General features: G+C 40.1%; 1 protein-coding gene across 1 annotated transcript in view; it reads left to right on the forward strand.

The window, feature by feature from the left end:
• Nucleotides 1-16,105, forward strand: part of COL14A1 (collagen type XIV alpha 1 chain) — a 314,618-nt gene that overhangs the window by 164,208 nt on the left and 134,305 nt on the right. The window contains exons 21-23 of the mRNA XM_058443680.1: nucleotides 7,334-7,463; nucleotides 11,056-11,178; nucleotides 13,770-13,919. Coding sequence (XP_058299663.1) covers nucleotides 7,334-7,463; nucleotides 11,056-11,178; nucleotides 13,770-13,919 — 403 coding nt within the window. The remainder of the gene's footprint in view (nucleotides 1-7,333; nucleotides 7,464-11,055; nucleotides 11,179-13,769; nucleotides 13,920-16,105) is intronic.

Genomic DNA, 16,105 nt, shown 5'->3' on the forward strand with positions numbered 1-16,105 from the left:
TGAGATGGGTCTCCTGAATACAGCACACTTTTATCCAATTTGCCAGTCTGTGTCTTTTAATTGGGTCATTTAGCCCATTTACATTTAAGGTTAATATTGTTATGTGTGAATTTGATCCCATCATTATGATGCTAGCTGGTTATTTAGCCCGTTAGTTGATGCAGTTTCTTCATAGCGTCAATGGTCTTTACAATTTGGTATGTTTTTGCAGTGGCTAGTACTGGTTTTTACTTTCCATATTTAGAACTTCCTTCAGGAGCTCTTGTAAGGCAGGCCTGGGGGTGACAAAATCCCTCAGCATTTGCTTATCTGTAAAGGATTTTATTTCTCCTTCACTTATGAAGCTTAGTTTGGCTAGATATGAAATTCTGGGTTGAAAATTCTTTTCTTTAAGAATGTTGAATGTTGGCCCCCATTCTCTTCTGGCTTGTAGAGTTTCTTCCGAGAGATCCACTGTTAGACTGATGGGCTTCCCTTTGTGGGTATCCCAACCTTTCTCTCTGGCTGCCCTTAACATTTTTTCCTTCATTTCAACCTTGGTGAATCTATGATTGGGGTTGCTCTTCTCGAGGAGTATCTTTGTGATGTTGTCTGTATTTCCTGAACTTGAATGTTGGCCTGTCTTGTTAGATTGGGGAAGTTCTCCTGGATAATATCCTGAAGTATGTTTTCCAACTTGGTTCCATTCTCCCTGTCACTTTCAGGTGTACCAATGAAACACAGATTTGGTCTCCTCACATTGTTCCATATTTCTTGGAGGCTTTGTTCATTCCTTTTCATTATTTTTTCTCTAATCTTGTCTTCATGCTTTATTTCATTAAGTTGATCTTCAATCTCTGATATCCTTTCTTTCACTTGATCAATTTGGCTATTGATACCTGTGTATGCTTCACGAAGTTCTTATGCTGTGTTTTTCAGCTCCCTCGGGTCATTTATATTCTTCTCTATACTGATTATTCTAGTTAGCAGTTCCTGTAATCTTTTATCAAGGTTCTTAGCTTCCTTGCATTGGGTTAGAACATGCTCCTTTAGCTCAGAGGAGCTTGTTATTGCTTACCTTCTGAAGCCTACTTCTGTCAATTCATTAAACTCATTCTCCATCCAGTTTTGTTCCCTTGCTGGCGAGGAGTTGTGATCCTTTAGAGGAGAAGGGGCATTCTGGTTTTTGAAACTTTCAGCCTTTTTGTGTTGTTTTTTTTCTCATCTTTCTGGATTTGTCTACGTTTGGTCTTTGATGTTATTGACCTTTGGATGGGATTTGAGTGGTCGTCCTTTTTGTTGATGTTGATGCTATTGCTTCCTGTTTTTTAGTTTTCCTTCTAACAGGCCCCTCTGCTGCAGGTCTGTTGGAGTTTGCTGGACGGCCATTCCAGACCCTGTGTGCCTGGGTATCACCAGTGGAGGCTGCAGAACAGCAAAGATTGCTGCCTGCTCCTTCCTCTGGAAGCTTCATCCCAGAGGGGCACCTGCCAGATGCCAGCTGGAGCTCTCCTGTATGAAGTGTCTGTCGACTCCTGGTGTCTCCTGGTCAGGAGGCACAAGGGTCACGGACCCATTTGAGGAGACAGTCTGTCCCTTAGCAGAGTACGAGCGCTGTGCTGGGAGGTCCTCTGCTCTTTTCAGAGCCAGCAGGCAGGAACGTTTAAGTCTGCTGAAGCTGCGCCCACAGCCACCCCTTCCCCCGGGTGCTCTGTCCCAGGGAGATGAGAGTTTTATCTATAAACCCCTGACTGGGGCTGCTGCCTTTCTTTTAGAGATGCCCTGCTTAGACAGGAGGAATCTAGAGAGGCAGTCTGGCTACAGCGATTTTGTGGTGCTGCGGTAGGCTCTGCCCAGTCCAAACTTCCAGGCAGCTTTGTTTATGCTGTGAGGGGAAGACTGTCTACTCAAGCCTTACTAGTGGCGGACGCCCCTCCCCCCACCAAGCTCAAGCATCCCAGGTTGACTTCAGATTGCTGTGCTGGCAGCGAGAATTTCAAGACAGTGGATCTTAGCTTGTTGGGCTCCGTGGGGGTTGGATCTGCTGAGCAAGACCACTGGGCTCCCTGGCTTCAGCCCCCTTTCCAGGGAAATGAATGGTTCTGTCTTGCTGGCATTTCAGGCATCACTGGGGTATGAAAATAAACTTTTGCAGCTAGCTCAGTGTTTGCCCAGATGGCCACCCAGCTTTGTGCTTGAAACCCGGGGTCCTGGTGGTATAGGCACCCAAGGGAATCTCCTGGTCTGCGGGTTGCAAAGACCGTGGGAAAAGCATAGTATCTGGGCTCAATAGCTCTGTCCCTCACAGCATGGTCCCTCATGGCTTCCCTTGGCTAGGTGAGGGAGTTCCCCAACTCCTTGTGCTTCCCGGGTGAGGCGATGTCCCACCCTGCTTATGCTCACCCTCCATGGGCTGCACCTCCATGGACTGTCTAACCAGTCCCAATGAGATGAACCTGGTACCTCAGTTGGAAATACAGAAATCACCCACCTAATGCATTGGTCTCACTGAGAGCTGCAGACCAGAGCTGTTCCTATTCGGCCATCTTGCCTGGGCACCAAAATCAATGATACACTCTTAATCATGGCCTGGTACACTTTTAATCATGGCCTTCCCATGTATTCTAAATTTACATTATATCATTCCTTTTAGTCTAGAACCTGAAAATTCTTTCTTAGACATGTTTCTAATCAAACCAGGTAACTCCAGTATGCATCCAGAAGAATTTTTGAGTCATAAAATATGTTTATTTAGCTCATTACTTGCATTTCTTGCCCTCTGCTGCATTATTTCTGACACTCTGGGAAGGAAGTCTACAAAATTTATTATTGCTCAAGTATAACATTATCATTCCTTTGCCTTCCTCACTCAAAAGGACTTCAATGGGAAGTTATTTTTATTTATGTCCTTACATAAACAACTATTTGAGCCTAAAATCCTTTAAGGAAAGTACTTCATTTCTGGCTGATGGAGGAAATATTACAGGACACAGTGATAGACCCAAGAAGACCCACACCTACTGTGAATAGCCAGAAGACCATTACACTGATCTGGGAGTACTTTTGAAAAGTTAATGGATTCTTAAACAAAATAGGTTGGATTACAAATTCACTCAGACCATACACTTCAAATAGTTCATGATTGGCAAATTCAAAAAAATAAAATAAAATTATGGTTAAGAATGGTAATTAAATATATAAGTGGTGATATTTTATTTTCTGTGGTATTTTTCTCATATTGTAATTTAGTTCCTAAAAATGAGACCCATGAAAACTTCCCAGGGTGGGAGGCTTTGTTTTTTTTGTTGTTGTTGTTTTGTTTTGTTTTATTTTGGTTTGTTTGCTTTTTGTTTTTTACTCTTTCTAAGAAATACATTAAGCTTCTTAGTGAATTATTCCTGTTAGTTTGGAAAGAATAACAATTTAATCGCATGCAAGCACTTGTAAGCTATGCAAGGTAAAATAATAATAATATTTACTTTGGGTTGTCTCTGGATAATTTTTCCTTTTCTAGTTTCTTTCATTTCACACTGTTTATTTTTGAAATAGTTGGACACCTAGATGAAGGGAAAAAAAGATCAGAAGTCTTAAACACTCTGACCCAGTTAAACAAACCTGTAGTAAAAATGAAAAATATTGATAAATTTGGTGGTGCTTATTTGCTGTGCAAAACTGTTTTTCTCTCTCTCTCTCTTTTGCTATACAGAAGAACCTACTGTAGAATTCTTTAAGTATCAAGCTCCTTTAGAGGATTTTAATTAAATAGGATATGTGCACACTTGATTTACAGGCGCCCTCTCAGGGACTCACCTGAGGGTTCTTTGAAAATTTATATCAGTGTTTTATGAAGTGTTACTGTGATACAAATGTAATGTGTTATGACTGGAGACAGAAAGTGGACTGCATGTAAAATTAGATTGTGAAACTAAGGTGGACAGGCAGATGCACATCTATATTAAAGTCCGAGGGTCTTGAAATCACATGGACCAAATGACATCTTAAAAGAATAATGTATGGCGCAGAAAGACAGATTGCTAAGACATATTATGAAAGCAAGAAAGGAAATGTGTCAAGATAAGAGGAATACCAAACCTTCCTTAACTCTCAAGGCTGATTAAATTTACACAAAGAAATGATAAGCTTGTGTACTGAAGTTGGACAATAGTGTATGTATATGTTATACACTGTGTATTATAACACTGTAGACCAAAGTTCAGCTTAAACATATGTAAAACAAGGGGAATTTAATTTACGTTTCCAGTTGAGGTAAATGAAGTGTTTCTACACTTTCTAGATATGATTACATCTATCAAATACTTCTAGGTTAAAAAAAAATCTTTGAATTCTTAGAAATAAAACTATAGTACCTGTCAAATATTTTATAAGGATAGACTTTCAACTCTGTCTTGGAATATGGAGGAGTGGCAATGACATTGCCATACATTTTGTTGTCAGGGTAGGAAGGTCTCTCATTTATTTTGAAAGTCTAGTCAGGATTTCAGAATTTTCTAGAGCCTCAGCGTAAAAATCTGTAGCTATAACATGAATTCTGGGTTGCAAGAATATGTCTAGAGTAAGAATATCAAAGTGTGACTCAGTCTCCTACATGACTACATGATAATTTCAGATATTAAGATTAACATTTTAGAAACATTGATAGCCATTTGACATTACTGCAACAACCTGAGAACATGATCACTTTTCTAACCACTTGGTTTTATCGTATTTTACAAATAAATTGGTCTGCAATGGATGGGAATTAAAATGACACCACCACCAACAATTAGTCCTTCACCACAAAGAGTTTGAGAATCACCGTCTAGAACTGAACTTCATAGGAGGGGAACACAGCAAGATGTGGGGAATCCTCTTTCTACTGCAGGAACAGCTGGTTGGATGTGGTCCAGGTTGCCCTGAAAAGCTTTGGGTGATATTAGAGCCAGACATGAAAATCCATTTCTGAAAAAAATTAAAAGCATGAAGCTCACTGGTTATATTTGCATCCCGCTTAACCATGAACATTTTTTACAGAATTGTTTTATAAATAAAACCAGCATCTGTTCTGACCTGCAGCATTGTTTTTAGTAGGAGCACATTTTTTTTACTTTGCTTTGTCTAAACAAGCAGAGGCCAAGCAAGAGGAACTTTGCATACCCAAGAGGAGATGGTTTTTACTCTTGAAAATGAATATCAATAGGGTAAGAAGGTTCAAGTGGTGCAGTCATGTGGAGTAGAGGACAAAGGCCCAGACAAGATTCTTGGGGGTTCGGTATGGCCCTTTTACTCAATAGCTATATGGGCCTCAGCTTTCTCATCTGTAAAATGAGTGTGATGATACCCCTTACTTCAAAAGGTGGTAGTGAAGATTAAGTGAATTATAGATTGAGAATTCCTAATCCTAAAATTCAAAATCTGAAATGCTCCAAAATCCAAAACGTTTTGATCACTGATATGATGCTACAAGTAGAAAATTTCACATAGAAGTAATTAACACAAACTTTGTTTTATGCACAAAATTATTAAAAATATTATATAAAATTACCTTCAGATTATGTATATAAAGTGTATGTGAAATGTAAATGAATATTGTGTTTAGACTTGGGTCTAATCCTCAAGATACCTCATTATACATCTACAAATATTCCTGAATCTAACAAAATCACAAATCCAAAACACTTCTGGTCTCAAGCATTTCTGATAAGGGTTACTCAATCTGCATATGCTGTATTAGAATGCTTACAGCAGCACCTGGCACATAGTAATTGCTAGGTAAGGGAGGCCTCTTACTATAAATCACAGCAACTACTCCTGGCAAGCTAATGAGTCTTCTAAAACAGTCACACTGCTTTTTAGTATTCCATGTGCTAAATTTAATTGGGTAGTTCCAAGACCATGGCTTCTCAGTTTGAAAGAAGACATTATTTAACATCAACATGGGTGGTTTGTTAGATGGACAGGTTGAAATGAATGCCCAGGCTCTGCTTCAGAGGGGTTACATTTAAGAGAATCACCCTGAGGGGAACTATGTTGATGGAGTAATACAAGTCAGGGCAACCTCAATTCTTCTCTTACATGTTCTTAGTGCTAGGGCCGTCTAACTCATTCTGGAATAAAGCAGAGCTCCTTTGTAAATATCTCCTTCTCAGGACCCTGAGTCCACACATCAATTCAGACGTGTACCTTTCAATGGCCCTTTCCTATGAGGAGCAAAATCATATTAATCTCATATAAAAATCATCTAATTTAGATTTCCTTGTTTCATATTTAAAATACTGCTTTTAAGAGCTTAGCAATATCTTAGCAACAGCTGCTTCTGGGTTCAACTCGAGGCTTTCTAGGGCTTATTACATGATTTATAGGTTCCTTCCTTCATCCAGAAGGAGACAGCATCGCCCTTTGCCTGCTGGCATTTTACCCAGCACTTGAATCGAAAAGTAACTCCAGCTGTCCTGGTCTTGTGACTCCCTTAAACCCGTTTGAGTCAGTTCTTACATCCTAGCACTTTTCCAGCCATGATTAAGTTCTTTAAGTGGCCCGGTGATGGGCCAGCTTCTCACTGCTGGAGCACAGACAGAAAGTTTTGTGGTTTTAGCACTGAGAACATGTGGCTTTTCTGGTCCAGACGATTCTTTTCGAGGTGGCAGAGTTCACACAGCCGCCACATGGCGCCCTGCACTCACACTTGTACGATGTTGAACCCACTGCTGCATTTCTTTTTTGTGGGGACAGCCTTTTAGACACAGAGTGATGGTGATTCTAGATTGAGGAAGACAACTCCTTTCAGAAATAAAAAAGCTGCACCATTTTTTAGTGTTGCTGATAAATATGCTTTAGCTCAAGAAAGCTTGGCTTTGATGTGTGGTTCTGTTGCTCTTGGCTAGGATCCATCCTTTCCAACTGAAAGAAGAAAATGCTGGGGTCTGATTATCTCTGAAGGAGGAAATAATGGAAGGCGGACTTTGCAAGAGGATACTTAAGTAAAATAAAAATGATAAGCAGCAGGCTGGATTATAGAATGAGCTCTCCCAATCTATAAACACCTGCCATCTAAACAGGCCATTATTCTCTCTTCTGGATACTTTACAAATGCCAAGAAGATGTTGAGAGAAGAATATTCCTTAGAGCTTAAGAGCGTCAAATTTAAACCTTCTGTATTAGTGATTATAACCTAAGGGTTACTGTGATGGGAATTTCAGGGAGAAACGCTTTTGCACGAATGCCCTTTATTTTCTCCTCACTCTCAAAGCACATCTCTTTGCTTTTGATTATTTCAAAATGCGTAAAGTTATGCTCCATTAGCAAATCAGTGGAAACAGGTCTCACTAAGACCACGGTCCTTTGCTTTTTTGTTCAGGTTATGGTGCCTGGAAGCCAGAACAATCTCCTTCTGAAGCCTCTGCTTCCTGATACTGAATACAAAGTCACAGTGACTCCCATCTACACGGATGGAGAAGGCGTCAGCGTCTCCGCTCCTGGAAAAACCTGTAAGTGAAGCTTTCTCCCTTTGGATACAAGTCAACTCATTAATTGGAAATGCTTGTCCCCTGTAATGCACCCTGAAAGATACAGTAGATTGCAGTGAAGAAACTAAAAGATTTGGAAACAGGAAATCTGTCTGCATCCTGTATTTACACACACAAGCTATATGACTTTGAGCAAATTGCTTAAATGTTCTGGGCTGCAGTTTCCTTTTCTGTGGAAGTGAAGACTTGAAAAACCACTGCATCTTTCTCTTCCAGAGTTTAATTCATCAAGATCCTGTTGATTCATCAAAATGTATTCTGCATGCCTAATTTCTCTTCATCTAACAGGTGTGCTCTAGTCCAAGCCACACTCTCTCTTTTATTTTCATTTTATTTAATTAATTTACTTTTATTTCCATAGGTTTTGGGGAACAGGTGGTATTTGGTTACATGAGTAATTTCTTTAGTGGTGATTTGTGAGATTTTGGTGTACTCATCACCCAAGCAGTATACAGTGAACCCAGTTGGTAGTCTCTCATCCCTTATCCCCTTCCCACCCTTTCCCCTGGAGTCCCCAAAGTCCATTGTATCCTTCTTATGCCTTCGCATCTTTATAGTTTAGCTCCCACTTATGAGTGAGAACGTATGATGTTTGGTTTTGCATTTCTGAGTTACTTCACTTAAAATAAGTCTCCAATCTCATCCAGGTTGCTGCAAATGCCATTAATTCATTCCCTTTTATGCAAGCCACACTCTCATCCAGATGAGCCTCCTGTCATGTCTTCCTGCTTCTACTCATGCCATCTCCTATTCTTCTCATAGCAGCTTGAGGAGGTTTTCAGCAGATAAATGATCTGCACCTCTGTTTTAAGCCTCCCAATGGCTTCTCACTGTACCCAGGATGAAATTCTATGTCCTTCCGTGCCTTACAAAGATCAACCTACTACCTGGATCCTGCCGATCTCTCTGATCTCCCCTCCTGGCCATTTCCCCAGTCATACCTCCCCTTCTGCTCTCCACTGGACTCTTTGAAGTTGTTCCTGCCTTAGGCCCCATGCCCTAGCAATTCCTTCTACATGGAATATGCTTTCCCAGATGTTTGCATGTCAGAATTTTTCTGGTCATCCAGGTCTAGGCTCAATGTCACCTCCTCAGCCTTTTCTGGCCACCCCATGCAAAGTAGCCCCCATTGTCTATGATATTATCCTTTTTTGTTTGTTGCTTTTGGTCATATCATGGCACTAATTACTCTCTGATATTTTCTTATTTATTCATGTATTTGCTCACTTTCTGTCTGCCATCCCCAGAAGGCAAAGCATCATGAGAGCCTGGGGCCTCATCAATACTGTTCACCTCTGCGTGCCAAGCTTCTATAGTGCTGGGTGGCACAGAGGAGGCATCATGCCACACTTGTTTAAGATGGATTGACCAGGTTCCTCAAATGAGAAAGATGCATGAAAACCCTTGGTTAAAGCATTACAGAGTCTTAGTTGTGTTCATTATTGATATGATTGTCTATTCTTGCATAAAGACTGCTCTAGAACTTAATGGCTTAAAACAGTGACCATTTTTTATCATATCTCACAATTGTGTGGGTCAGGAAATTAGGCAGGACTTGCTGGGAAACTCTGCTCCACATGGGATTGATCAGTGTCACCTGGTGGTATTCACTTGAGGGTTGGTGTGGTCTGGACGGTACAGGACAACTTTACCCACATGTCTGGCATCTTGGTGGGGATGGCGAGCAGGCTGGACCCAGCTGAGTCCCTCTCTCTCTCCATTAGTCTCAGAGCTTCTCCATGTGGTCTTTCCAGTAGAGCAGTCATATTTCTTACATGTCAGCTCAGGACTGTAACAGCAAGAGTTCCAAGAGGCATAAAATGGAAACTGCTAGTGTCACTTCTGCTGCAGTCTATTTATTGGTCAAGGTAGTCATAGAACCCACCCAGATTCAAAGAAACAGTTATAGCGCCACCTGTCAATGGAAGGAGAGTCGAAACCTCTGTGACCATCTTCATCCATCATATTTACCAAACGGTGACATGTGGTTAGGTTCAAAATGGCGTCAAGGGCTGAATTCTGTACCTGAGCGCTGAAGGGTGGAGTTTTCAACTAAGTCTGTGAAAATCATGAAAATTCTGAAGCCTAGAGTCCTGATTCTGCTCAGCTGGGCAAATAGGTGTCATCTCCTCATTTAACAGTGCTGGCATCTCTCCCTCCTCCCGTGCTTATGCCGTGTGCCTCCACCCAGACTCCCACCAAGCCTGCACATTTTGCTAAAAATCACCCAGAGTATTGTGAGTCCTCGGAGCTGCTATAGTTGTTTCCTCAGGGGACATGAGGAAGGAGAGAAGGAAAACAGAAGAGCAGAGCTATAGGGAGATTTCAAACTTTTCACTCCACCTTTACCGGTGTATTGGCATCTTGATTTGGTCTATGCATTGGAATTTCTAGCATATGTTGGTATGTTGCTGCTAAATAAATGTTCGAAAACCAAAATCACAGACTTAAGCAACAATTAAAGAAAACATCAAGTAGTATTTTACCTAGCAAGGTAAGTACTTGCTATTATTTATTTATCTTTAAATAAAAACTATTTAAAGATGATTAGTATGAAAATAGGGCTTAAATCTTATTACAGAAATGCCATTACATCCTAAAAATCTCTATATAGTAAAATTATTTTGAAGTATTAGTGGATGATCTAAGCAGTGGTTAAGCAGTGGCCAGCACAACTACGTTTTATCAACAACAAAATGATAATGACAAAATGCATACAAATTTACAATAGTCCTCCATATAAATGACTGTAATGTTTTGATAAAAAATGGATAAGCAATAATATAAAACTTCAAACAATATAGGAAATATGAAGATGAAAGCAAAAAAAAAAAATCAGAATCTTACCTCTGAGAATAATCACCATTAACATTCTATGAACACACCCCCAGTATTGCTGTTCACATATACTTAGTGGAACAGAGTGGCATGGAGACAGACATTTCTAATAAACATGATTCAATTCAATTATACCTAAAATTAACTGATGAAAAGGGAATCAAAGTAACAATGAAAGACTTCTACATTTCAGATAAAAGTGTTTTGTCCTAAGAGCAATTATTTCCCATGTATTTAATATTGAAGCCTGGGCGTGGTGGCTCATGCCTGCAATCCCAGCACTTTGGGAGGCCAAGGCGGGTGGATCACGAGATCAGGAGATCAAGACGATCTTGGCTAACACGGTGAAACCCCGTCTCTACTAAAAATACAAAAAATTAGCCAAACGTGGTGGCACGTGCCTGTAGTCCAAGCTACTTGGGAGGCTGAGGCAGGAGAATTGCTTGAATCCAGGAGGTGGAGGTTGCAGTGAGTGGAGATCGTGCCACTGCACTCCAGCCTGGGTGACAGAGTGAGACTCTGTCTCAAAAAAGAAAAAAAAAATTGAAAACAACCACAGACTCTGAAAGGCTTCTCATTGTGTGTTTCAGTGCACTTTCACTTTTAAATATTTTTAATTTTGTGGGAAGATGTCTTATATTTTGATGGCAACAGTGTACGACATAAAGAAGGAAATTACACTGAATCCCTGTTTTTCCTTTTCTTTTCTGCTCAGTGCCATCCTCGGGGCCCCAGAACTTGCGGGTGTCCGAGGAATGGTATAACCGATTGCGCATTACGTGGGACCCCCCATCTTCCCCGGTGAAAGGCTATAGAATTGTCTACAAACCTGTCAGTGGTAAGTAATGCTTTGTAAATAATATTGATACCATGAGCAGTCACTTAAAGTGTCTTTTAAGATAAATTGTTTTCTTATAACACCTTATGTTTGGTTGTATTTTTTTTAAAGAAGTAGGGAGAACCTCTTACTTGTTTTGGAAAAATAAAGTGTTTTAGTATGGTCAGTGATAGGGTAGATATTATCAGGATGATGAAGCTATGACATCACATAAAAAACTACTGGGCACATCAATTAGAAGAATATATATTGGGTATATACATGACCTAATCATACCCTAGACCAGGAACCAATCTAAGGAAATCTTGACTTTATAGGAATAGGAAGCTTTATGCTCAATGAAGATATAAGTTCTAAACATTTGGAATCTCTAACTTCAAAGTTCTCTTCTACCTCTTACTTCTCGGATTAGTTGGAAAAATTTCATTTACCAACTTCTTAGTCTCCCCAGTTTGGACATGGAATAGGGGGAAGAAAAAAAAACTCATCACGGTAGTAAAATGCTTTTCCACCAGTCTCTTAGCTACCTCCATAAGAGGATCCCTCTCGCCTCTACCTCCCGCATCATTATATCTTGAAGGCATGAAAATGATCCAAGTAGAAAGTGATCGTACCCTTGGTCTGTATGCCTGTGAAGAGGAGACCATATGCACCAGCACCTCTTACAGTACCATCTCCCCATTCTTAGCAATCTCATGAAGTTTAAACAGGAGGCTAGAATTGATGTTATTAGGGTCTTTCCAGTTTTCTAGACCTGGGCCTGTAGTACTCTAGTTGTTCAGCAGAAAGGGCATCTCCAATCATTTTTCTTAATTTGGCAGGAAAATTTTAAAAACATTCTTACAGTCATTAAAACATTTTCTGCTGGCTGGGTGTGGTGGCTCATGCCTATAATCTCAGCCCTTTGGGAGGCTGAAGAGGGTGGATTGCTTGAGTCCAGGAGTTTGAGACCAGCCTGGGCAACATGGTATGACCCCGTCTCTACAAAAAATACAAAAATTAGCTAGGCATGGTGGCATGCACCTGTAGCCCCAGCTACCTGGGAGGTTGAGGTGGGAAAATCGCCTGAGCCCGATAAGTCAAGGCTACAGTGAGCTGTGATCACACCACTGCACTCCAGCCTGGGCAACAAAGCAAGACCCTGTCTCAAAAAATAAAAATAAAATATAAGCACTTTCTGCCTTCAAAAACTCCATTAGTCTCCATCTTTCATCTGAGATGTGGTTCTCGTCCCATACCAATTTTCAGCCTTTTCTATTGTGTCTCATTATCCAGGCGCTATTGTCTTCAGGCCCATAAGACTCAAATACTCCCACCTCCAATTTCTCCAGACAAACATCCTTATAACCAGGAAAATAAAATAGTAAGACTAGAACATGGATGCACTAGTCTGCTCCAGGCTCATTCTTTGGGACCCATCACCAATGTTTTTCTCTCTTTGCTTTAGGCCAGAAGCATGCGTTAATTTGTAAGACAGCCTTCCTTAATTTGTTCTTTGGATCATTTTACAAATATTGATCAGGCTTTCTAAGCAAAAAAGCTTTATTTTAGGCCAGTGGTTCTCAGTTGATGTCATTTGCTCCCCAACAGAGACATTTTTGATTGTTACAACTGGTGAGAGAGGACTTGCTCCTGGAATCTAATGGGCACTCCTAAACACGCTACAATTGACAGTACTCCTCTGTTCCAGAATAAAGAATTTTTCAGTTCAAAATACCAATAGTGCTGAGGCTGAGAAATCCTGTTCTAGGCCAAGTGGGAGAAATATACATGTATGGTCATTTGCATCGTACATGTGGGGCGTGGGAAAATCGCTGAGTTAACACATACATACATAGACATATAAATGTATTGTTGGAAGGGGGCTTCTGGAGGAAAGTGATGAGTATTTTGAGAACTTGTCACTAACTCAAAGCTCTTAAAGAATGAGCATGCATGGGAAGAAGCAGGACGTAAATAAATTTGTATAGACTTTAGCAACGAATGTTTTTAATGCTTCATTAAAGACCCCACTAGATTGAAGAAGAGGTGAAAACATAAAGGCCTGAAAATGCTAGCTAATCAAGGGCCTTGGAATAAGAGCATAATCTGTCTAGTATTAAACATCCTGAAAGGATCAGATAAAAGTAAAGTGTCAACATTGATGCTGGTTCACAATGTGGCAAGGTATGGCCTGGTCTCCATGATAAAATTTGCTATGACTGCCACTTGCATGCCTGCTGGGAACAAAGTTGGTTACCTTAGAATGGACAATTGAGAATTATTTCTTTAATTGGACAAATTCCTCAATTGCCTGTTACAACATAGTACATAACAATATAGCAGATAGTAGACTGTGAGGTGGACCAATTTCTTTGAATAAGCACAAGGATAAAACTATATTTAGGGAAAGGACTAGGTCCCTAAAAATAACCTTTAGCACAGCAGTTTTTAGAGTTAGATGAGACCAGATTCAAACCTCAACCCTGCTGTCTGCTTGCTGTATAATCCTAGGCAACTGAAAAGCAGTCGAGTGAGTACAATTTGATCTAAGAGTGCTTCTATTTTCCCATATTTTGTTGTAACTAAAATATATCCTCTTTTTTCTTTAGTTCCTGGTCCAACACTGGAAACGTTTGTGGGAGCTGACATTAACACCATTCTTATCACAAACCTCCTCAGCGGAATGGACTACAATGTGAAGATATTTGCCTCCCAGGCCTCAGGCTTCAGCGACGCCCTGACAGGCATGGTGAAAACATGTAAGAGCCAGCTCCAGTGGCCTCAGCTGCACCTGGGTTTTGTTTTGTTTTGTTTTTTTGAGATGGAGTCTTGCTCTGTTGCCCAGGCTGGAGTGCGGTGATGCGATCTTGGCTCACTGCAACATCTGCCTCCCGGGTTCAAGCGATTCTCCTTCCTCAGCCTCCTGAGTAACTGGGATTACAGGCACAAGCCACCATGCCCAGTTAATTTTCGTAATTTTAGTAGGGACGGAGTTTCACCATGTTGGCCAGGATGATCTTGATCTCTTGACCTCATGATTCAACCTCCTCAGCCTCCCAAGCACACAGGAGGCTGAAATGGAATAGAAAAATATATCATTTTTTCTTTTCCTCCGCATTGCTCTTTTCTTTTCCTCCGCATTTTTCTTTTCCTCCACATTGCTCTTTCTGGATGGTGGTTCATGGAAAGAAAGGTGTGCTCTTTATTCGGGGTAGTTCAGAGTCCTGGTTGGCAGGCAGGGTGTCAGTATCTGGCTTTCAAATAGACTTGATGATTGCAGATAGGATTTCCTTCTGGACGATCTGTGTTGGCATTTTTCAAATTTGGTGAAATTTTCCAAACTGCCTGTAGCCCGAGATGGCCAATGTCAAAGTTGGAGCAGGATGAGGTTTGTCTTTTCTCAGAGGGGTCACTCCACCCCCTTGTGCATGCACACATGCCATCCATCAAAAGTACATGCCACCCCACTCTCAGCACTTCCTTCTCTACTCCTTTGAGGGTTTTCATGTCTGCACACCATCTGGGACTCCTCATTGGCGTACACCACTCCCAGACACCCACCCACTAATGCAGTGTTTTCCAAATTCCATCACCTGCGTGCCATATTCCTGAAGTTTGTTATACCTCTGCATGATCTGTTTATTTATTTGGATTGACTTACAGTTTTTGACCTAAATACTTTTCAAAATCCATGTAATTACCCTAAACAGAAAATCAGTATTTTTATTTTTTAATATATTAAAAAATATTTTCTCCTCTACTGGCTTCTCAAATATTCCAAATTTTCATAGATACGCTAGAGATTTCAACATGAATCCTCAGCTTATTCCAGTCTACCTTAAATTACTGCTTTTTGGCTTAAGAATTTTATAACAATGTATAATACCTTCTTCCTTTTTGCTACTCTTTTTCTATCTATTTTGTAATTCTATTGTTATAAACCCCTTAAGATATTATCGTTGTTGTTTCAAATACTCACTATTCTTTCATTTTTTTTCTAGCTTTATTGAGGTATAATTGGCAAATAAAAATTGTATATATTCGAGGTGTAGATACATAGATCTGCAGTCTTCAATGTGATGATTTATGTTTACAATGTGTAATGATCACCACAATCAAATTATTTTTGAAGTATACATTTTATTTTCTTTTTTGATAGTCAAATGACATCTTTATTTTTTTTTATGTATTTTAAAAACTTCAATATCCCTTAGGGTACAAGGGGTTTTTGGTTACATGGATAAATTCTCTAGTGGTGAATTCTGAGATTTTAGTGCACCCGTCAGTGGAGCACTGTATACTGTAACGAATACATAGTCTTTTATCCCTCACCCCCCTTCCAAACATCCCCCTTTAGTCCCCAAAGTCCATTATATCACTCAAGATTTTTAATCACATTTTAAAATACACATTAAAGATAACACATAAATGACCAAAATACAAGTCGTTTGTGTACTAATCAAGATAGTCCTGAGTGCAATCAACAGCACATGCCCCACTCTTGACATCGTAGTCATGGTATTATCAAAAGAATAAGCCTCAAATCTGCTACTTATTAGTGTGGCCTTGGGCAAATTGCTTAACTTCCCTCAGCCCAGGCTTTTTCAATTCTAAAATGAAAATAATAATAACCATCGTTCAGGCAAATTGTGAGGATTACAGAGAAAAAATGTATGTAGCATGCTTATGATGTGGGAAATATTCAGTGAATAACCACTATTATTATTGTAATGATTTGGCTTTATGCACTTGTCCTATATCTTACCCTCATCCCTAATAAATAATTAATCTAATCAATACTGTCAGGCAAGAGTGGGCCATATATTAAGCCAGACCCCAGCACCCCCCGATTGCATATAGGGCCAGCCCTTTTATAGAAGAGGTGTCCTGAACTCTCTGTCATGGAATATCTTGAGACCTTGAAGGCTAGATAGTGAATAAATTT

Source organism: Hylobates moloch, unplaced genomic scaffold (assembly GCF_009828535.3).
Source record: "Hylobates moloch isolate HMO894 unplaced genomic scaffold, HMol_V3 SCAFFOLD_9, whole genome shotgun sequence".
In the NCBI taxonomy this organism is placed as follows: Eukaryota; Metazoa; Chordata; class Mammalia; order Primates; family Hylobatidae; genus Hylobates; species Hylobates moloch.